The sequence below is a fragment of the Lagopus leucura genome, unplaced genomic scaffold (genome assembly GCF_019238085.1).
Source record: "Lagopus leucura isolate 7727_CA_CO unplaced genomic scaffold, USGS_WTPT01 Super-Scaffold_100002, whole genome shotgun sequence".
Taxonomy (NCBI): domain Eukaryota; kingdom Metazoa; phylum Chordata; class Aves; order Galliformes; family Phasianidae; genus Lagopus; species Lagopus leucura.
The window spans coordinates 49647865-49672219 of NW_024962263.1; the positions used below are offsets into that span (position 1 = coordinate 49647865).

Genomic DNA, 24355 nt, shown 5'->3' on the forward strand with positions numbered 1-24355 from the left:
AGTATCTTCAGCATGTTTGGATCAGCTGGGTTGATGTAACAGCAGGCTGGGCTGCTGTTCAGAAGGGCTGAGACAGTAGAGAAGTGTACTAACAGGAACCTTATGAACCTCAGTGAAGGTGAGAACAAATTCCTTCATCTGGAGCACAGTAGCTTATGCAGCAGCACAGAATCCTAGAACAACACAGATTAGAAGGGATCTCAGAAGAACATCAAGTCCAACCTTCTGTGGAAAAGAGAGCCCAGGTGAGACAATCTACCTTGCTATTCAGTCACATCTTGAAAACTGCCAGTGATGAGGATTCTGCTATATCCCCATGAGGCTGTTCCAGTGATTGATCATTCTCCCTATAAAAGATTCTTCCTGATACCAAGATGAAACCTTCATTCTGGTGCAGCTGGTACCTTTTCCCCATTGTCCTCTCTGGTGGCTCCTTGTGAAGACAGAGCCTTCAACCACTTTGTAGCCACCCTCCAAGTATGGAAGATTGTGGTGAAGTCCTCTCCTCACCTTTTTTCCTGGCTGAAAAAAACCCAACTTCTTCAGTCTTCTCTCATAGAGCAGGTTCTCAAGCCCTGGGACAACATAATCAAAGAGCCCAGTATAGGCTAGAATCTGTGTGCTGGAGAACAACCTTACTGAAAGGGACCATGGTGGTGGACAACAAACTGAACATGAGAAAGCTTCTGCAGCAAAAAAGGTAAATCATATCCTGTTGCATCCTGTGGGGCAATACAAGAAAAAATAGAGATATGATCCCACTCTGCTGAGAGCTTGGCAGGCATTATACAGAGTATTGTTTTCAGTTCTGTTTGACACAATTCAGTGCATGTTGGGAGCTAACTGACTAGAAAGCAGCTTTGCAGAAACTTCCCTGGGAGTCTGATAGTTAACAGTCCGAATGTTAGTCAGCAGTGTGCCCTTGCAGCAAAGAAGGCCAAACCCACTTTGGGCTGTGGTAGCAGGAGCATGTATGACTAGCAGGTCAGATAGACTGATCCTTCCCCTCTGCTTGGAGCTTGTGAGACCACATCTTGAGTGCTATGTCCAGCTTAGGGTCTCCCAGTACAGGAAAGACATTGTCATGCTGAAGCAAGTCCAGTAAAGGTCCACCAAGATGGATGGAGACCAGAGATGTAATGTATGAGGAGAGGCTGAGAGCAGGGCTTGTTCGCACAATGAAAAGGAAGACTTGTGGAGATCTCATGGCAGTCCACAGCTAACTTATGGGAAGGTGTAGAGAAAACAGGCTTTTCTTGGAGGTTGTGCAGTGGTAGCATGATGGGCAATAGACAAGCTAGAACATGGAAAATTCTTATTTGATACTAAGAAAAATATTTTCCTAGTGAGAGCAGTTAAGCATAGGAGGAGGTTGTCCAAAGAGGTTGTGAGGATTTCATTTTTGGAGATTGCACAAGACTGAGCTGGACAGATCCCAATCCAAGTGACTGTGTTTTGAGCAGAAGGTTGAACTGGATGACTTCTGGAAGTTCCTTCCAGTGTACATTAGCTATGATGATGTGAGTGTGTGAACCTTGATGCAGCTCAATGTTCTAATAAACAGCTGTGTGTATTTTGCATTTGACTAACCAGTAATATGTTGATAACACACTCAAAATCTTCCTAAAACGGTACAGAGAAAGTTGTTGTGGAGGCTGGCCAATTAAAAAGCCAAATCAAATAACAGAACTTGGGATAAATTCACAGAGGTCCCTTGTGTAGTACGATTAAATTTTAGAGAACAAAAGGCATTTGTGATTACTGACTATGTCGTGTTCAGCATAGTCACTTTACTTTCCACATTAACTGTATTTTAAGAATAAGCTTCAACCAACTTGAAGCCAAGAATATTTGGAAGGCTGTTTTTTCTTTTTTCTTTTTTTTTTTTTTTCCTTCTATGCATTGCACATTTTGTGGCAATGTTTTTCTTGGGCTCAGACCATTTCTGATTGTAGAGCAGTCATTACTTCATTTTTCTAAACATATGTATTTAAAATCCACAAGGGCTTGTGAAATCTGATACTAAAATAAGACATCGTGTATATCAAAACCCTGGTTTCTTTAAGAAAGCTGTGTTTTAACCTCTACTCTAGAGTTCCTTTCATGTGAGAGGAATTCATTTTTTCTTTTTATAATTTTGTTCTTTGTGCTGATCTTTGGTATTAGAGTAGAATATGAAAAGTGGACTAGTGTTTTTTTAATGAGATCAGTTAAAACTATTAAAAGGAAATATTTTATTAAGAAAGAAAAGAAAAAAAAATATTCTTGCAAAGGAAGTGGCTGTCAAGAGAGAATTATTATTTGACCAAGGTACGAATTCATTACACAAAGATATCAAAGTTTCTTTCAAGATGTGTTGAATGAGGAAGGTGTTCTCTGTCCAGAGGACACTGTAGCTGTTGTGACCACCTCTGATACATGTGGATTTCTTGTTCTTTTGGTATAACTTCCTTTTTGAAACATTTTTCTTTTAGAAGGATTCAAAAGGCACTCTTCTAATCTTTGTCTGCGTCTTTGAAAAACACATTTAAATGCTTCCCCTCGCTTTGGCTAGCGTTGCTTTATTCTTGTGTTGTTTGTTCTACATCTAACAAAATGGGCAGGATTCAAAGTACAGGAATGCCTTTATGTATATCCTTTTTTTGAGATTTTTCTTCTTGAAGAAGAGAAACCTGAGGTTTTCCCAGGTGTTACAAAACACAGAGAAAGTGTAAACATTCTCTTTAAAATGTCTTGTTTTCTTTGTGGTTGAGGAATGCTTGTTACCATTAGTGAAAATCATTTAAAGAGGTGACATGGTGTTATAAGCATACTTTTTAGATCATTAAAGATATTTGGAGAGACAGACTCAGAGGAATGACTGACAGTGGAGAAGGGCGATCTGCAAAAATATTCACTAGTGATATCTAAATTTCAGGGAAGCATGCTTGTATTGCTCTGTCTGCAGATTCTAATGTGACATTGTTAATGTAGTTTTGTGTGATTTTCATTTTTCCTTTTCTTTGTGCTTTAAAATAAATTACAAACCCAGAGGAAATGTATGTCTTGATAGGTATTAAGATTTCCTTGCTTGTTTCGTTTAGAAAAAAATCTTTTCAGGAACAAATATGGCAGTAACTCTTTATTTTCACATGTTGTGTAAAGTTGTATTCAGGAACAGTTCAAATTTTATACAAGTTCTGTAATTTTTGTATAAGGTTTTCTTGTAGGAGAAGCCAGTTTATTAAACCAAAAAGAGGCCTATTTGATATGAAGACCACAGAGATTTTCTCCAGGTCCTGGACCTTTTTATTGTTTTCAATGATTTCTAACAAAAATTTGGTTTTACTACATAAGGACTTTTTTTTTTTTTTTTTTTTCCTGGAACATTAATGTGGCTGTTGTCTTCACGTTTGCCACTATGAGAAGTTTTTCCAGTCTGAGCAAGGATCTACAGTACATTTTCCTCTAGATATTAGAAAGATTAACAGTATTGTGGAATATAGGACTTCCTATGTCAGAATTATAGAGTGGATGTCCTGGCCTCAGACCACAGTTCTCAAAAAATAAGGGTGGAAACACTGAACTAGACTGAAATGTTTGTCAAAGGCTGTTTTAGAGTAGAGGGCAGATCCAATGTGTTTTCAGTAGTCTTTACTACAAGAAAAAAAGTGCTACAGTGCTACAGTACAGCAAAAAGGTGATTAATAAGTAAAGTCTAGGCCAGTATTTGCAAGAGTGAACCAAACTGTTAGCTACTGAGAAACAGCTAGGAGACAGTTGGCTAGTCACATGTGGTAGCTCTGCTTTACCAAGGAAAGCTGTGTCTTACTGGATTGTGTGGTCAGTGGGTGAACTTATTATTGAGATTTTGGGCAGCTTTTTTGATTGTTCTGCTAAGAATGCAGAGAGCATCCTTGCATTAGGCTTGGCTTGAAGGCGATATCCACACTGAGTTTCTCTCCAGTATTGGTCCAAGTTATTTCACATTTGAAGCAAATGAAGAGATTTGTTTTCTTGGCGATATAACAAATTCTTCAATCAACTGTGATTCCAGCTTCTTGTAAATCCCTTGCAAGCGACAGTGGGCAAGGTTCAAGTTCATCCCTAAGTTTCCTGCTTTAGGAGTCACTACTTGGGTTAACTTCAGTGAAAGCTGGTAGATACGCTTTGCCAGCTAGAGGCAGGCATGAGGTACCTGTGATGAGTGTGTTATGTTTTGGCATGTCTGTATTAGTTTTTGTTCCTTTTTTCCATCATACTAATAATATATCTGATGTAGAAAACAAAGAAATCTGCTGGATATGGAGCAATTTCAGCAGTTTGCACGGGATCATTCCCCATCATCTTTTGGAATCTACTTACATTTTCTACGAATTTGTGGCCAGATCAGCTGTCCTGGACTGCTTTATTGCATGATAGCAGTAAGCTCTCTGGCTACTTAGTCAGCTCAGAAATAGCAGCCATGGATGTGATATTCTGAGGTTGAAAGTCAGGTGCTAAATGGGAAGCATGAGTAGGAGCAGAGATATAAAATTTTTTGGGGGTGCTGCCCAAATGAGAACAGATCTGATGATAATTTGGGGTACAGTGGATAAAATTAATTTTAAAAAGAAACTTAAAAATTAATACAAATTAATTTTTAGGAAATTCATAAGCTTTCTTTTGAAGTACTTCTAAATATCCAGTTGAATCATGGAATTGTTTGTTTTGGAATGGACCATAAAGATCATCTTGTTCCAACCTCCATACTCTGGGCAAGGCTGCTTCCCACCAGCTCAGCTGCCCAAGGCCCCATCCATCCTGTCTGGCCTTGAACGCCTTCAGGGATGGGGCACCCACAGCTTCTCTGGGCAGCCTGTGCCAGTGCCATCACTTTCTGAGTAAAGAATTTCCTCCTAATATCTAGTCTAAATCTTACCTCTTTTACTTTAAAGCTATTCTTCCTTGCCCTATCACTATCTATCTGCCCATGTAAAAAGTTGCTTTCCTTTTTGTATGCAAGTCCCCATAAGTACTGGAAGGCCACAGTGAGGTCTCCCTGAAGGCTTCTCTTCTCCATGTTGAACAAGCCCAGCTCATTTAGCTTTTCTTCATAAGAGAATTACTCCAGCCCTCTGATCATCGTTTGGCCCTCCTTTGGACCTGTTCCAAGAACTCCATGTCGTTCTTTCATTAGGGACCCTTGGCATGGACACAGTATTACAGATAGGGCCTCACAAGGGCAGAGCAGAAGGGGACAATCACCTCGCTTAATCTGCTGGCCACCCCTCTTTTGATGCAGCCTGGGATACACTGGATACAGTTGGTCTTCTGGGCTGCAAGAAAACACTGCTGGCTCATGTCCAGTTTTTCATCTACCAGGATCCCCAAATCCTTCTCTACAGCACTGCTCTCAGTGAGTTCTCCCAATCTATAGACATACCCAGGATTGCCCCAGCACCTACGTGCAACATCTTGCTGAAGGAGATTCCTGTTGAATGTGATTAGGTTCATAAATTGGGAGAACTTACATTAATATAAACACTTGAATGTATTTTATTGAAACAGTATAAATAGTATTCTACTTGTATGCACTTCAGTTCCTATAAAAGACTTAAGAACATAACTAGATTTGATAGTCACACCTACTGTAGTTATTGACTATTTTCTGTAATGCAAACTAGGAGTCCTTTTAAAATTCAGAAGCCAATTGGAACTTACAAAAGAAAAATGTTTTTTTCTTGTTTCAGTTTATGAGTAAAACTTTGTATGAAAGGCTGAGATCTATCAGCCCAATAGTTTCACTGCTCTTCACAGAAAACTGGTAGATGTTTCCCTACCCTACTTACATAGTAAAACATCATGTTTTTATTGTTTAATAAATTTAGCTGGCTGCATAATATTTTGAAAAGTCTCCCTTCTTTTTTTTATATCCAATATATTTAGTGTGTTTTAATTCAATATTTAAAAGCTAATGTTCTAGCAAATTCCAGTTTCTTTCCAAAAATAGCTTAACACTAAAAGCTTTTCAGCTTTTAGTAAGATGTCATCGCTATTTTAACATCAAAAATACAATTATTAGGTTAATTATTGTAAGTTAAGTTAGATAATTGCTGAATGTATATATAGTCTTCTGATTAGCATGAAGTAATACTACATTAAAGGTCTATCTATTTGCTGATTGTGGTATTTTAATCATTTCAAGCAATGAAAGAATTAACCTCCCAGCAGGAAAACAAATGAAAAAAATACTAAAGCAAGCTTCAAATTGATTGTTCAAATCAAGTTTTCTGTTTGATAATTTAAATTGGTTTATTTTGGATTAACATGTTTAGTTCATGATTTTGCTGTCTATTAAGTTCAAAAGGAATTTTACCTGAAACGCACAGATTTTATTTAACAAGGGATGAGAAAATGAATTTACTTCCGGTCTTCTTATGCAGAGATCCACAAAATATCCAGGGAAAATGTGGAATGAGGGCAAGACTTCAGCATCATATGATTTGATTTGTTTAGACTAACTTGAAGCTTTTGCTTCTGAAAAGCTTGCTGATGATTGATGGGAAGCTTTCTGATGATCCTTTGGCTGTCCCAGTGTTGTGGTTTAACTTAGCAGGGTGGCTCAGCACCACACAGTCATTCACTCACTGCCTCCCTTCCCAATGAGTTGGCAGAGAGAAAAGAAAAATAAAGTAAAACTTATGGGTTGAGAAAACTATTTACTAAGAAAGAGAAAAAGAAAAAGAAACTAATTATTACAAATATATGAATGTATGTGAACGCACAAGTAATTGCTCACCACCACCTGCCTGATAATAGCTAGCCCCTTGAGCAGTGGAAGAGTGAGATCAATTTCCACTCTCTTCAAAACTCCTTCCACTTGATGCCATATGGTATGGAACATCCCTTTGGCCAGCCTAAGTCAGCCTAATGTCTAAATTATTTTCCCTCCTAGCTCCTTGGGCCCTTTACTGTGAATGGTCTTGGTGCCATGCATACTGCTTAGCATAGAATAGAGTCATGGAATCATAGGATTGCCAAGATTGGAAAAGAACTCCAAGATTCCAACCCCCACCTCACCCTTCTGGCAGTTGTAGAGAGCAATAAGGTCTCCCTTGAGCCTCCTCTTCTCCATTCTGAATAGTCCCAGTTCCCTCAGATGCTCCTCACAAGACTTGTGCTCCAGACCTCTCACAGCTTTGTTGCCATTCCCTAAATTATCATAGAATCATAGAATGGCTTGGGTTAGAAGGGACCTCAGAGATCACCAAGCTCCATCCCCGCTTGCCGCAGTCAGCGCTGCCATCCTCCATACCTAATATTAGACCAGGCTGCTCTGGGCCCCATCCAACCTGGCCTTGAATACCTCCAGGGACTGAGCATCCACCGCCTCTCTGGGCAGCCTGTTCCAGCACCTCACCACTCTCTCTGTAAAGAACTTCCTCTTGATATCCAATCTAAATCTTCCTTCCTTCAACTTAAAACCACTTCACCTTGTCCTGCAGTTATCTACCCTTTCAAAGAGTTGACTGCCCTCCAGTTTATGGGCTCCCTTTAGGTACTGAAGGCTGCAATGAGGTCACCCCACAGCCTTCTCTTCTCCAGGCTGAATGAACCCAGCTCCCACAGCCTGTAAGCCTCTGAACACACTCCAGGGCCTCAATGTCTTTCTTTAGTGAGAGGCCCAAAACTGAACACAGTACTAAAGGTACAGCTTTACCAGTGCAGAGTACAAAGAGATCATCACTTCCTTGCTCTTGCTGGCAACTCTATTTCTGATACAAGTCAGCGTGCCTTTGGCCTTCTTGGCTATCTGGGCACGCTGTTAGCTCATGTTCTGCCGAGTGTTGACCAGTGCCAATAGCAGCAACTATAAACATTGATGTTTTTCTCCTAGAACCAAAATATAGCATCATACCAGGTACTGTGAAGTAAACACTTCCATCCCAGATTAAACAAATCCTGCCACTTAGATACAGAACAATGTCTCAAGGCTTTTTCAGTCTCCTATGCATTAGACCTCTGGTAATTTTTATTCCTGGGCTCAGCCCCAGTGCCAGGGCTGCAGCAGTGCTGCTCATCAGGCATGGCTGTAGACAGGGCAGCAGCTGCCCGCCTGAAAAAGTGTATGCAGTTAATCTCAGGCTTAACATTTCTGTTTAATAAAGAGATAAGAATCCTAGGAGGCTGTGCTGGACTCATTCTCAAGAGGTCATTTGATATCAGCATTAAAACTGGGACAGGTTCCAGTATGTGAAGCAACCAGGACAGGTGTTTATTTAATCCTCTGATGAAAGTTATTTTACAAACTTCCTTGTCTTGTTCTGGTGTTGATTAAAACAGTAACAGTTACTTTCACACTTTCAAACAACCTGTGAACTTTCTTTTTCTTCCTCCAGTGGCTATGAAGTATATTAATCTCTCTAGACTTGCAAAAGCATTCTAAATTTTCTGAAAAATTACAGTTATGCTTACTTTTACTCCACTGAATCACACAAATATGTTTTCTGCAACCTTTCCCCATAGGTTGTATTCTCTTATGTGTTACCATGGTTGTTCTTCTCTAGACTTTCTACTTTTTGTCTACATTTTTCATTAAGGAGGCCCAGCATTTGACAAGAATCCACTAGCACTTAATGTAAACAAATATTTGCTTTGTATGACTCAGATGGCAATCCAGTTGACCCATTCTGTTAATACAGTTGAGGGGCCATCATTACTTTTTGATTCATTTCATTGTGGTCGTGTCTTTCCCTTTGACTTGCCATGAATATATGTATTTTCAGTATTTGATTTCATACTCTGTATAGCACTTATTTTGACTGACTTTCATGTTGCCAATTTTAACCTCAGTCTCCACTGAGGCATCTTGTAACCTTAGGTCTTTCTTCCAGGGTACTTGCAATCCCTTGATATACAAGTGTGATAAGCGTGTTTTAGCTGTGTGACTTCCTAGCAGATCTAGAAATCAGTTACGGGCCCTTTTGCTTCTACTTTGTTTTCAGCTTTCTGTCTATTTATGGATCTGTATAGGATGAGCAGATGATTGCTGACAGAAATTGATAATCATATTTATGGCAGTGAAGTGCTCTTCCAGCACTTGTAGTCCCATTTAAGATCCCAGCGGGAACCCCAGGAAGCTCTAGGAAGGAGCTGAAGGGCTTGAAGTGCTGCCTGCTTTGGGGCTGGATGCCCTGTGTGCCCAGTCTCAGGGTGCTTCCACTGCCTGCTACACTGTATTGGTGGAACAGACTGGCTTTAGGCATCTTGTTTTCCGTATTTGAAACATCTCATTTTCCAAAATCATCATTTTTCTCTTTGCAAGCAGTCTAGCAAAGGCCATTACTATTAAAAGTATAACCGTAGAAGTTTTCAGGGTTTCTGACAAAGCTATGTGTTTGAAAAGTTACAAATAAATTGTGGTCTTATTGCTCTTTTTATATATTTTTTTGCTCTGGGGAGGGCATCGGACATTTGTTCTCGCTGCACATGTTTTTGCAGAGGTTTCTGTTTGGAGGCCATTGAGGCTGGAGTTTGGCTTCAGGTAGCACCAGCTGCATGACCAGCAGAGGGAGTCCAAAATCACAGTATATTTTTGACTGAGGAGTTGGGCTGATTATCTTGCTTTTATAATGTACAGGAGTTTTGTGACATTATTTGGTACAACGTTTGACTGCTTCCAACTTACTGTGATTATGAGGAAGAGCGTATCTGTAACCTTGAATTGCCTAATGTCCTTTAAATGATCTAATTGTAATAAGAACTTTTATTTTGAATGACTAATCAGTATTTTCTTTTCTTTCCTATGTTGCTGGTTGTTGTGACTCCATATCACCTTCACAGAAAGTAAGTAACTTAAAAAAAAAATAACAAAAAGTTTCTGAAATTGTGCACGTATAAATAATATAATATACTACTCTTATGTTTGTATGTATGTTTGTATAAAATAAATATACCAGCAGAAAATGGTATATTTTAAATACATACTACAGGAGGCAACACTATATATATGTGACCACAGTGGTTTAAAGAAGTCTTACCCAAGAGGTCATAAATAATATAGAAGTGCAGCATCTGAAGGCTGTAGATGCTAAATATATTCCTCACGTGTAGGTTATGGCAACAAAACTTTCAGCATATTGGATTAAAATGTGTTATGGCTAAAAAATTCACAGATACCAAGTTGTGAAGTAGAGAATTTTTGTACCCAATTTGATTTTATCAAATCAAAATTGAACCAATTTGGAGTGTTTAGAAAATTTTGATGAAGTTGTGCAGCATTTCACATTCAGAGATACTCATAGCCATTTATTTGGCCATCCTTGGCTGCTCTATCAATATATGCCAGTAGCTCTGAAAAGAGTGAGTATGGCCTTAGGAGAATTTAGAAAGTGTGCAATAAGTATTACATACTACCCTATGATTCAGACATCAGCCTGTGTCATGGGCTCTTTGATTGCTGGGTTTTCTAACCACTGTTCTTTGTGTTGTAATAGCATGTACTGAAAGCATGTCCATCACCCCTTGTGGGTAATGACTAGAAATTTTAAGGATGCCTGTGCTGACAGAATAGGCAAATGACTGCTTAGCATGGATCAGAATAGCAGTGATAAGGGAGATTCCAATTTGAGCTGCTAGCTAGCATCCAGATTATTATTTTGTTTACAGATATATGCAAGTCCACTTTTCAAGAAGAGTGAATACAGCCTCTTGGTCACAGGCAAAACTATTTCAGAATTGCAGATGTCTTTATGAAACAAGCATAACAGTACCTCTTGGCTCAGTAGCTGATGCAGATTTCTTTGTAAGTCTGAGAGTAGTTTCTATTGTCCGCTTGCCAGTTGGCTAGACTTTGAAGATTAAGATATCTGCTGTGAACACAGTAGTGGTCATGAGATATTGCCAAATCCTCTATTCTGGGTTCATTCATCATGTATCATTTTAATTGCTTAATGGTATCTAAAAACAAGTGAGGGATCCAGAATTTCTACATAGGTCTAGAAGGGTGAAGCAAATCACTGCATTCATGTATGCAGAGTTTTGTTTCTTGTTGATATATTGAGTTTGTCTTCCATTGCAGAGTCAGCAAGTTCTTTCTATCTTGCAGGGAAAGTCTTAATCTGTGATAATGTTTAACTGAAAAGATCCAAGACTGTGAGGGTCTAAACTGCCTCATGTTATGTATGCTACCATATGGAAGAAATTATGCAGCTAGAACTGCTCCATTAAATGCCCGTGTCTTTGCTTGTCAAACATTGATACAGTATGAAAAATGTGTAAAGAGAGGTATGCTGTGTATTCCAAAACTTTTGAAAGTGATTGTTAAATTCAATTGAAATGGAATCTTTTAGTATCTTCTGTGCTACTGTTAGTAGTACCATTATAGTTCTGCAATACTTACTGTTATATTATGTTACAGTATTATATTAAAACCAGATGTGGAATTAGTTTTATTTGCCTCCCAGAAAAGAAAAAGAAACGACAGAAAATTTTTTAGAATTTTTATATTGGATAATCATATGTAGAATACTTATAAAATACATTTATGTTAAATAGCTGATGTGTTTATTAACAAGCACCATTTTTACCTGTACTTTTGATTTTGGATGTAGTAATGTGATATACTGGGTGACCAATAGTAAATAAATTATATAGGACAGAATGCAATTATAAGGGAAAAAGGCTTCAAGCTAAGGAAGGGAGACTTAGGTTGGATTAAGGAAAAGGTCTTTTACAAGGAGAATGGTGAGGCACTGGAACAGGTTGTTCAGAGATGTGGTTGATGCTCTGTCCCTGGAGAGTTTCAAGGTGAGGCTAGATCAAGGTGAGGCTGGTGAGGCTGGGCAACCTGATTTAGCTGCACATGTCCCTGTTTGTTGCATGAGTATTGAACGAGACCTTTAAAGGTACCTTCCAACTCTAAGGATTCCATCATTCTGTGATTCTACCACATGATCTTTCCATTAAATTTATATATGTACAGGAAGGATGAATCTTCTAACAGAGCTGTATGAGTTAACACAAAGGATCAGCGTACTGTGAAAGAAAGAGGTTTTATATTTAAAAAAAACCAGTCTTGTGAATTTCAAAAAGGATGTTTTGTTACAGCAACGCATTATAAAGAACAGTTGTTTCTGACGGACTTCTGAAGCCCTGATCTTGCCTTATAGCTGAGTGTATAATTAATCCTGAAATACTTAGCAGCATGCTAAATTTAATGCGCAGGCATTGTTCCACTTAACCAAGTGGAATATATTTACGTGGCTCAAGATAAGCGCGCGTGCAGGCTGACGACCCCAGGGAAGAAGCACAGTTTCAGAGTCAGTCCCAGACTATGTGTTCAGCAGTCAGTAAATGAGGACAGAGATGTGACAGTGCAACTGTACATCTTGTAGTAACATTTCATTTTAAAATTAAATCGAAATAAAACATTTCTGATAGGAACTTTTCACAGTTGTAGAAACATGTGCATTCTTTTTCTGCTGTATCCATGCATATTTAATAAAGAGATCTGTGTACAGGTACTCTTTTTCTTAACACATTGTGTTTCCATTTAAATAGTCCCTTAACGAACATTCCACAATGATATCATGTTTAATTACTACCTTGAGTAGGTCAGTCTCTTATCTTTAAAACAATTCTAATTAGGAAAGATAGTGCTTCACAGAATCGTATAAATGTGCTTATATTTATGTATAGTAATGCATGCTGACCACATTAAGCCAGGAGAAGGCTTAACTATATATCACTTTTAATTTTAATGCGTTGTTCCTTGGCTCCGTATTGTTCTTTTGTTGCCTTTCATCCTATAGGATGCAGCTGCCCTTGAACTTGGTGCTGTTTTGATCATTCATGTGCAGCAGCCACGTTGTCTGTTACATTTTATAAATGAGGCTTCGTGGTGTTATTTACGAAGTAATTTCACATAAATATTTGGACTATGGTTCTCTTTAAATGTGGAGCTGGTTGCTGTATGAAGAAAAGCGTAATTATAATTCACAGACTTTTTGCCTCGAGCCTAGGGGACAGATGCATATGATTAAGTTTGAAACTGGCCTGTTATTGTAATGTAGATGTTTTCAGCGTTGAGAGAATTTAAAAAAAAAAAAAGAAAGAAAGAAAGAAAGAAAGAAAAAAAAGAAGGGGGAAAAAAAAAAGCCAGGCAAGCATGATTTAAAAAAAAAAAAAAAAAAAGCAGATTGAGGGAATAGTTTTACAAGAGGCACTCAATCGTGGACTATTTTATTTTTGCACAATTTTATTTTTCAGTGGAACTTCTCCATTAGCTTGCCTGAATGCAATGCTTCATACTAACACTCGCGTAGGTGATGGAACATTCTTCAAAATCCCTGGGAAGTCAGGACTCTACGCTCTCAAAGTAAGTTTAAATGCTGTGAATAGAAAGTACGTGGTGCTATTAATCCTCTTTATGAATGTTTCAATAGATAGAAAAGTAAACAGATTAGATTCTTTGGAGAGGAAATGACCTGATAGTCCTACTAACTGCTTTCAGATGTCTTTTAAAAGGATTTATAATGAAAGTAAACATTGAATGTTTTATCCTAGAAAGCATATACATGTTCTTGACTTTGGCATGTAGTACAAAAAACATGCAGCTTAACTAAAATGCTGATTTTTCAGAGTTGTTCACAGAAAAGCCATTGTTTTATGAGCAGTGAAAGCAAGATGATCACAGGCTTTCTTGTTAAATAATTTATTAATGTTTGATTTTGAATAGTGAAAAATTGTTTGTGAGTCTAATAAAAATCAGCATTAAATTTTGCGCTTGCATCATTCGTTTTGACAGGGAATATAGTTATAGTGATGGAGTTTTGCCTTTGTGCTGTTTCTTTTCTGCTTTATTTGTCTTTCTCAGTGTGTACCTGGTGATTTCTGTGGATGACATTTTTTTATTATCCATGATCGAACTTAGAGTGGCTTCACAATCAAACTGGAAGAATGTGAAGCAGAGAAGAGAAACTAGAGTGAGATTATGTGTTTGGCCGCCTAAATGTCGAAAATTAAAATTTGAAACTGGGGGGAGTGAAAGGAAGGCTTTTCTGTAGTTTCTGGCAGACAAATTGCATGTAAGAGTTTAAAAACATAAACCCATGTAGATTTGTTTGCTAGTGATAACTAAAAGTTCTGTATTTGAGATTGAATTAATAGGTTTCCATTTCCTAATTTACTAAAATAAATGCCGTTGTTTTGCTTTAAATCTGGAGATATTCTTGGCATAAATCCAAGCATTCACAATCACTTCCATGCTCGTGAACTCCAGGTTGCTTTAGCTATTTGAATTCAGGAAACCGGCAAAAGCTAAAAAGAAACATTAAAGGATTTGTGTTTTGCTGCAGCATTCTGGACACTCACTCACTAGGATTTTTAACAGCCAAACAAGGCTGTTTCTGTTAAAAGAATTTAAAAAATAAAATAAGAAGTGGAAGAACTTGCATTTTATATGACAGTTTTTAAACACAGAGTATGTTTTGACTTCACAAAGTAGCTTTTTTGGTTTTACTTTGCAAGTTGTTTCATGAAAGACTGTTTTTATGTTTTTCTCTGGACTCACAAGCATATTTCATTTCATTTCTTTTTTTTTTTTTTTTTTGAGATACAAGCATATGAGTATACTGCAGTAATCTATTTTTGGAGATGCAGCAGGATCAAATCTGATTTTTTTCTTGTTAATTTTAGTTTTCTTTTTCATTTTAACTGTAGAAAGAAGAATCAACATGCCCTACTGATGGAACATTGGATTTAGGATGTGAATCTGAGTTAGATGGCACTGAAATGGCTGAGACAAACAATAATAATGGAGAAGAAAATGGTGGTAGGTGCTTTAATTTCAATATTAGAGGGCATGTTTTAGGAGAAGAAAAGAGTATTGTTTACCTATGATTTTCCTGGTATGGTTTCTAAAAAGTAGAAGTGATGTTTTGCATGCACTGGACTATTTCTGAGTGTGCTCTTATCTTTTGTGGCCTTATAAAGAAATCAGGGATGCCAAGTGCGTTAATTTGTCTTTGTTCTGTCAAGGGCAATGAATATGCTGTTAGGTATGTACTGAGTAGATAAGTTTTTGGTTTGACATTTTTTGTTCTAGGTCCCGTAGCTATTGAGAAATTGGCCCTGTAAGGCTTCAGACTTACAGTGAACAGATGCTGGTGTACCTCGCTGACTTTAGTGTGGGCAAGTAGGGTCCCTCGTTACTATTCTTGGCTATAAGACAAAGTTGTTTTTTTTTTTTTTTTCTTTCAGATTCTCCTCGATACCATGTTTGCATAAAAACATATGGAAATTTTGAATCTTGCCTGTGCATTTTTTTTTCTTTGAAATAATGACAAAAATAGTGTAGGCACTTGAATAATGGAATCCTTGAATGGCTGGGTTGAAAAGGACCACAATGATCACCTAGTTTCAACCCCCTTGCTGTGTGCAGGGTCGCCAAGCACTAGACCAAGCTGCCCAGAGCCACATCCAGCCTGGCCTTGAATGCCTCCAGGGATGGGGCATCCACAACCTCTCTGGGCAACCTGTTCAGTGCCTTAGAAAACAGTTATTTTTTTTTTATTTTCTAAAGTTAACAATTACTCATAAAGAAAACATGTTTTTTCAGTCCTGCAAGTGATGTAAATGAATATTGTTATTAGGGATACACTCATGTAATGCTTGTGAAATGATCTCTTTACACAGAAAAGAGACGTTGCAGGGATTCTGAAATAAACTTTCCCTTCATCAGTTCTCTTTTGCCCACCTGCTTAGAAACTGACCCACTGCTGGGCACAGTGTGCAGCCTTCTGTTTTGGCAGACTTCATGTATGCTGAGGAGGTGTCCTGTTTACAACTATGACATGAAAAGGCTCTGTTCTTGGATTTTTTTAATATATTTTTTTCCTACTACAGACTTCCTGTTTGATCTTGGATGACTTGCTTGGCTTCTATGCTGTAGCTGTGCAGGGCTGATACTGTTAAGTATTGCTCTTTAGTAGCGATGAAAAATCACAACATGCTCTATGATAGGAATAAAAGAATTACCTAAGCCAGATTGCTTTGAATCTGCTAGTGAAGTTATGAAGCTTGACTGAAAAACAACAGTCATGAATTATTAAATAGCTCTACTACTTTTTTTACAGTTATAAATTAGACTGTGCATGTGCACTGTTTCTATGTTCAGTCTCCACTGACTGTATAAAGTGTACATAAATATTTGTGTTTCTTGAATAATTCCCGTGTAATACTCAGACAGTAAGTTGATGGATACTTCTTTAAGTCAGAGGAAGAATCCAGCAAGGAAAAACAGTGTAAATACAGCCAGATAGCAAAAGTAGATATTACTTATTATGAACAAGGAAAAATAATGGCAAAAACACAGCAACTATATAGGAATAACAAAATGTAAATAATGGTACCAGAATAGCAGAAGTAGAAAATTGTTGGGTTTTGACTGTGTGGAAGCTGCATACTGTATTCACAGTTTGCAGTAATAAAAATCTTTCTAGCACTTATGCTGCTGTAAAAAAGCAGCTGCTAAAATTAAACATTTTAAACTATTTAGGATCCAGCAATCTTTTGCACCTAGATTGTTTTTACAGCTGAGAACTCGTACTTTCTCTTTAGTAAATCTTGAAAAAACTGAGTCTACATTGTATTTAGAAAGGCCAGGGCTGCGTGAGATCAATATGGAATTGAAGACAGCATATGTTGTATCAGCCAAGTGAGACAGAGATTAGTTTTGTCAAACATGCTTGGTAATAGGTTTTCTTAAGACTGAAAATTTGTTGGTAAAGTCATCTATATATATATATTGATATATATTTAGAATTCTGTTAGGTGTACACACAAGAAGACTGCGCAGCCATTCAACAAGACCTGGACAGACTGTAGAATTGGGCAGGGAGGAACCTGGTGAGGATCAACAAGAGCAAGACTAGAATCTTGCACTTGGGAAGAAATAACAGCATGCATCAGTACAGGTTAGGGGATGATCTGCTCGAGGGGACCTCTGCAGAGGAGGGCCTGGCTGTTCTTGTTGGCAGTAGATGAGCCAGCAGTGTGCCCTTGTGGCTAAGAAGGCCAATGGGATCCTGGGGTGCATTAGGAAGAGTATGGCCAGCAGTCAAGGGAGGTGATGCTCCTCCTCTTCTCTGTCCTGGTGAGGCCATGTTTAGACTACTGTGTCCAGTACAGGGATCTCCTAGAAGGAGTCCAGCAAAGGGCCACTAATATTATAAAGGGCCAGGAACATCTGTATGAGGAAGGACTGAGTACCCTAGGTCTGTTCAGCCTGGGGAAAAGAAGATTAAGCGGGGAATCTGATTCATGTTTATAAACACCTAAAGGGAAGTGGGAGGCAAATGGATGAAGTAGTACGTAGTGATAGGATAAAGCCTAAAACTTGAACATAGGAAGTTCCATACAAACATGAAGAACTTTTTAGCGTAAGGATGATGTAGCATTGGAACAGATTGCCCAGAGAGGTCATGGGGTCTCCTCTGGAGATATTCAAGGCCCGTGTGGATGCCCACCTGTGTGACCTACATACAGTAGGGTACCTGCTTTAGCAGAGGGGTTGGACTTGATGATCTATTGAGCTCCATTCCACCCCTGCAATTCTGTGATTCTGTATGTTTTCAGTGTACACTTGGCTCAAAAACAGCAGCATGACAAAGAAAAGCAGTTCTAAGTGGATTGAAAATTACAAGTTATTAGTTCTGCAGAGGAGTAAGAATCACCATCCAAAATGATGCTCTTCTGAGAATGTAATTTGACCCCCTTTTATTCAAGACATTTATTGATACTTTTTTGAAAAGTGTAAAATCTTTCCTGGCTAAATTTATTGATACTATACAATGTGGAGACCTCTTGTGTTGTAGGCGAATTTGGTCCTGACCTGGTTAGGGTTAGTAGCGTAGGAGGAAATGCAACACTCTTGATTGCCTTGTAAATGGTTATAGTTGGACAACATGAGTTTTATTGGAATTTAAAGTAAATCATAAAGGTCATATTTGTGCAGTGGAGGTGTATAGCAAATGTGAAAATCTTTTGAAGATCACAGTAGGAAATGAATTGAACACAAATGAGATGCTTTTGCTAATTAGTCTAATGCAGTTCTTGGACTATAAATCCGATAATATCGATTAAGGGATATAGTAGGTATAGCATTTGTTCTGAGTACAGCGCTAGTTAAATGATTATTAGTGTTTTGCATTCAGTTGATCTGTAGGAAAGAATTAAGAAAAGTAGGAAAGAATTTAGAAAGGAAGCATAAGAACTCCTGAGTGAACAAATACCTCTTTGCTTTGGGAAATTGAAGAGCGCCGGTCTAGTTAGTTTATAAAAAATGAGAAGATTACTTGATCAGTTTGTAAATATTTAAGAAACATTATTTCTGTAGAAAATATTTAATCTGGAAAAACAAATCTGATGAAATGTGCATGAGTTTAACTGTGCACACTAAAACAGATTTTTTTTCCTTCCAGGAAAGTATTCTGTGACATAAAAATAAATAAATGAAGAACATCCACTACGAAAAACTCTTTATGAAAAACTGACTTGTATTTTAAAAAAGGTCAACAGATGCAACAACTCCTTTCAGCCTCAGTACATGTGATACATATAACAGTGGACGCTGTTTGCACATTGTATTCTTGGCTGTCTGACTGCGTTTTCTAATTTGTTTGTGTCCAGTGTGGCAAAGTCCAAAAGTTCTGACAGAGTGATGAGATGTCAAAAGATGTTGTCAGTGAGGGTCTTAACAATGCCTCCTTAATGTTATTTGGTTGGAAACTGAGTATGAGACCCTCACAGAGGAACTCTGGCTGCTACTTTGGTCCTTTTGTGGGCATTTAGATGAGTCCTCAGCTTTCTCACTAAAAAGCACCAGCAGACTTTCAAACAGAGAAGAATCACAGTGTTCCCCTGTAGGCAGAGTATAAATGCAAGCTACTGCACAATTTTATTAGCATAATGCTATAGAAATTTCTTACAGTTATAAATACGTGACTTGGCAAAAGCTCCGGGCCCACATCAGCACTGCTGAACTGATAATAAAAGAAGCCACAACTCAGAGCTTTGCTGATGCTGTGGAGAAATCTCTCCTCTTTCCCCACTATCTTCCAAGGCATGTGTTAAAGAAATACTATATTACAGTTGATTTTGTGTGGAATGGGAATTCTACAGAATGTCTCTAACACTCTTCCATATCTTTTTAGAAATTCTGTTTCACTCAACCACAGGGACAGCATGTAAAGACACAATAAAAGAATTAAAATCACGATCTCCATTGCCTGGAAAAATGATGACTAAATTTTTTTGCCCATCAAGAGGATGTTCTTTTCTTAAAAAAGCATGGCTCCCTAAGGTTTCTGAAGTCAGACGTAATCCATCAGGTGTGGAGAGCAGCTGTTTAAAAGTTGTCTTCACCCACAGCAGTGGGATGCACCATAACATCGCTGTGGTGGAGGCAGCCCTTCCTGCATGGTCTTCCTTCACCAGGCCCAGCTCAAAGTGGGCACCTGGTGTTTGCCCGGAGCTGAGCAATGTCATTTCCTCTGTGAGGAAGGCTCTGTGGTTTTCCTAAAGTTCTTCAATTGCAAAAATAGAATGGTAGAATTAATTCTTTGTTTTTTGTTTTTTGTTTTTTTTTCTTAGAGATAGTAGTAGATGGATGATAGAGGATCAGATTCTTGCAGAATCCTGAAATTTTATCTTTGTAACTGCTATGCACTTGGACAGCTTGTGCTTTTTGGACTAGGAAGTTGCTAGGATTGCTCCTGTTTGAGAAATGAATGTTCACCAATATTTGAAAGCTGAATCCAAGTTTCGTATTCAGTTATTTTTCTGAGAATGAAATTTCTGGCGCAGTCCAGGGAAACCTGTCATTCTCAACTTGTTCTCTTTTATAATCTGCTGATTCTGCTAAGTGTTTCTGTTGCGCATGGTGATGTCTGCTGCAAGGTAGGGTCTTTTCAAAGCAGGAGAGTGGCAAAGAGGGTAGCAGCCTGAATATATTGAGTTTGGTATGGCACTTGAAAGAAAGAGACAGAAAGCGACACTTTTTTGCTGCTTGTTGTTTTTTTTTTTCTTTTTCATTTCCCCAGAATTAATTGTAGAAGTTTTGGGACTGAGTTTAACTTCTGTTTGTTTCATTGCCACTTCTCATCTGCTCTTTTTGCTGTACAGTAAAGTTAATGAGGCCTTAGAAATTGGTGACTTAGTGATGATAGACTACATTTTTAGTGGAAAATGTTGACTTCTTTTGGAATAAGATTTTGTAGTTTTCAAAGATTTATGAAGTGTCTAGGCACAAAATTCTCTTCAGATGATTATGTGATTCAGTGCAAACTACTATCCTAACAGGATACTTAATGTCCCCTTCCAAAATATATGATTGAATGTTATTTATCATTTCATGCTGGAAGTATTGCTTTTCAGAAAGAATATTATAGTCACAATCTTAGCCTTGATATATGGTTCTGGTTTTGCTTGCATTGGTGAAGCTGTGCAATTAACTAACTCCCAAATGGGTTTTCTTTTTTAAAAGCTGATGGCAACAGTCAAGTTCTGAATTGTTCAGATTTTGTAAGCTGGGCTCTAGAGATCAAAGAGTGATGGAGGTGAATTACTTGATACATCTATGTTGGCAAAGCATGACCATATATGTCAATAGAAGTATAGATCTGTGTCACACAAGGAAAATAATGAATTTTATGGATATTTTAGAGGCAGTTTATGTGTACTTGTTTTCCTAAGGGTCTGTTAAGTTTCCTATCTCCAGAGTGTGTGCATACATTTTATGCTTGAGGTGGGGCTATAGTCTTCGGCATATGGTAGCAATATTAATTTGAGTTTTGTAATGTGGCCATTAGTAAACAATACGTCTCATCTGCTGTGGTTCCTATTAAAAAGAAGGAAGTGAAATGCTGTTGATTTTACTGGTTTGATTTTAAATAAGAATCATCTGTCTGAAATCAGAATTAATTGTGCTAAGGGAAAATAAGACCCTTAAAGCACTCCAGAAACTTTTCTATCCTTTCAGTTACATAAATCTGTTTATAATTATTCCTAATAAATTTCAGTGACAGTGCAACCAAATAATGAAGTTGTATTCCTACTGTTTCTTTGAAGAAACATAATCTTCTATTATGTTTTAAGCAGGTATCATATTTTTAGTGTTTTTGTTTGGTTGGTTGGTTTTGGTTTTTGTTTTTTTTTCAGGGGGGGGATATAGCTGGTAATATAAAATTACTGAATCACTTCATAAAATTTGAAATTGAAAGGTAACATTGTGGATTTTTATAAATCACAACTTTTCACAGTAATTACCAAAACTGGTCTTGGAAAAATGGAAGAGAGGAGGTTATCTTATCTGGAAGTTGTCTAAAACATTTTAACATGTTCTTTTTGTTAAGGAATTCTAATTTTATCGTTCATGTTAACACTCTCTGAGCACTCACTAAAGAGGTCTTATCTTCAGAAACCCAGCTGCTCTTCCAGCTCATAACCTGACATTTTATGGCTTAATAGTTGCTTTTTGCTTTATTCCTTCACTCATTCCTGGTTCCTTAAAGAAGCTGATTTAAAGAATGGGGCCTAATTATTCTCTACTAGATGGAAATGCCTCCTGTGGGCTTAAAACAGCTCATTCTCTTTTTCTACAGTAGCAATAATGGTGAAGTCTTTTTATTTGCTACCCAAATATTTTTCCTTCATTGGTTGCATTCTTTCCGGATTCTTTTTTTGTTCCTCAGTATTGAATTTATTTTTAGCATTCTTTAATAATACAGCTTTTCAGCATAGATCTGATAATATTAATGAAACTTCAGAGCTTATGGACAGAGTAGCTCCAGCTCTGCAAAGTTGTATTTATGGGAGCTGCTCCAAAAGTAATACCTTCTGTTTTTTTATGTTAGTCCACAATATCAGAGGCGGACGTTGGTGGCATTGCAGTAGGGGTTGAACCTTCCCCCCAGTATTCTATTACACGTTGTTGCCATACAGATGGCAGCAGAGGGGGAGTCTGACACAATGGTGTCTGACATGGAAATGTGTATGAAGCAAAGGTGTGTCATTGAATTCCTCCATGTGGAAAATGAGGGCATCCATTGACATTCGTCAGTGTTTGCTGAATGTTTATGGAGATCAAACAGTAGATTTGAGCACAGTGAGGCAGTAGATACAGATTTTTGTGAGTGCTGCATGCAGGTTGTTGTTCATCGCTGACAAAAATGAGTAGCTAATGGTATTGAGTATGTTGAAAAACAGTGTTTTATAGCTAGAATTTGGTCAAACAAAGAATGTTATTGTGCTTTTTATATCTGTAGTAGTTTCCATGGAAGTAAATAGGATGCATTACTTTCAGAGTGACCTACATATGTGTAGAGACCACATACACATGTATCAAGAACTCTTCTAGAATTTGTTTTTATTTTTCATTGTTCTTTGCAGAAATACCTGCTCCAGTTATTTTATTTTTTTGTTTTTCTCACTAAGAACATCAGTGTTCACTTCAAACACTGACATATTTTTCTGTTATTCCCTTTTTTTCCAATTCTAACTCACGCAGAGAAAAACAGTTGGATTTTACCCATTTAAGTGAACAAATAAACACAATTTTCTGTGGTCACAGCCTTCACAATATACTGAGATTTTGTTACAGTTTGATTTAAATCATTATGTAGCATGACTTACATAAGAATAAATTTACTAGTTGTCTTGTATTTAATTTCCTAATGAAAGATTAATTCATAGTGTCTTTTAAACAATAAATATATTGATTTGCCTCTACATAAAGCTTGTATAATAATTTGGGTATTATTTTGTGCTAATTGGGAAAATAGACTGCATAAGCCATTAAACAATTATATAAATTAGCATCATGTATTTAAATTTGCAGTGTTTATGTTCTTCTGTTTCTAGAAAACAGTCTGTGATATCTCTTATTTACTGTAGATCGTTAGGCTTTTACCCATTATTTGTATCAAGCTGTTTTTAAATGGAAATGGAAATTGAAGTAAAACATGAAAAACAATATTTTAAATAGATTTTTACTATTTTAAGCAGCTTAATATCTGAAGGAAACTGTCTTTAATGTAGAAAATATATTTTAGAAAGGCAACTAATTTGTTGTTAATAAATGAAGTTGCCTTTCTCTAGTCGCCATGTCATTTTAAATGTATTAAGCTGTGTCTTTCAACCTCATGTGCCTATATAGACTACAGGAAGAAGAATTGCTCTCTTCCCTACATGTTTGTTTTCTTGTTTCAAAAATCTAAAGTAATTTGGAGTTGCAGTAAACTGAACCGCCATCCAGTGGTACTCCTTCTGTACATGCAGAAGAGATTATGGCTATGTAACTGGTTTATTATTTCAGCAGGTTTTAGTTCCAGTTACTTCACCAAGCAGAACGAGGCTTGCTTCTTGATTTTACTTAATTGTCAACATTTTCAAGAAGCAGAAGTAAAAAGAAACAATACACTGATAGTGTTTTTATGCAAAATAGAAGTAATGATAGAAATCAGAAGTACTGCCTCTGATAGACCTTGCCACAGTTTCATTTTTCATTTAACTTAAAGAGTTTATGAATGAAAGCACGAAATCAGTGTAGGACCACATTTACATTTATTCCCTCACTGTATCATGGGTTGGACACTAACAGTGTCACTAGTGTTGAGCATCATTAGTTAGTGTTGCCAAACCTTTCCAAAATTGACTTTGTCACCAAAATAAACAGGGACACACTTGGGTAATGTTTAAAATCAATGTCATGAAAATTAGAATTTCCCACTTAATCAAAAAAGTAAATGGAAGTTTCAGTTCTACTGGAGGACGAAAGTACATTCTTCATGATGGTATGTGGTCATGTGGTATCATCTCTTAGGAGTGTTATATACATGATAGTTTCCATTCTTCAGGCATTTTTCAATTTGTTCTCCTTAACTTTGAGATGTGTTCTTGCTCTTTTTCCATTTTTAATTCAATCCTTTGAGTGTCTTAGTCTTTGCCAGAAAACAGTAAAAATATCTGTGAAAGAAGAAACAAAGCAAAAGCTGAATAATTTGAAGTGTCAGATTTTTGTTTTGGTGTAGGTGTTCTGTATCTCAGGAGCTTCACTATTGCAGTGATTTAGATTATATAAAATAGCTATTGTTTGTTTTCTGCTGACAGTGTACTGCTCCTTCAAGTTGTCATTTTTGATTGTGAGCTTTGCTCATCATGTGGAAAAGATTAATCCTGACATAAGCTTGGAAACTGTTTTGTGTTGCAGCTTCTTTGTATATTCTTGACAAATGCTTCAAGTACATGGAAAAAGTTGAAAATATCGGTTAGAAATCTTGTGACAAAATTGAATTTCTCTTATGTGCTAATGAAAATTTTTAATCTAATATGAAAA

General features: G+C 37.3%; 1 protein-coding gene across 6 annotated transcripts in view; it reads left to right on the top strand.

Annotated features, from left to right (window-relative positions):
• ASXL3 (ASXL transcriptional regulator 3) overlaps nucleotides 1-24355 on the top strand; it is a 129968-nt gene that overhangs the window by 46648 nt on the left and 58965 nt on the right. For all 6 annotated transcript variants that reach the window (XM_042869117.1, XM_042869118.1, XM_042869119.1 and 3 more), the window contains exons 4-5: nucleotides 13231-13339; nucleotides 14683-14794. In XM_042869117.1, coding sequence (XP_042725051.1) covers nucleotides 13231-13339; nucleotides 14683-14794 — 221 coding nt within the window. The remainder of the gene's footprint in view (nucleotides 1-13230; nucleotides 13340-14682; nucleotides 14795-24355) is intronic.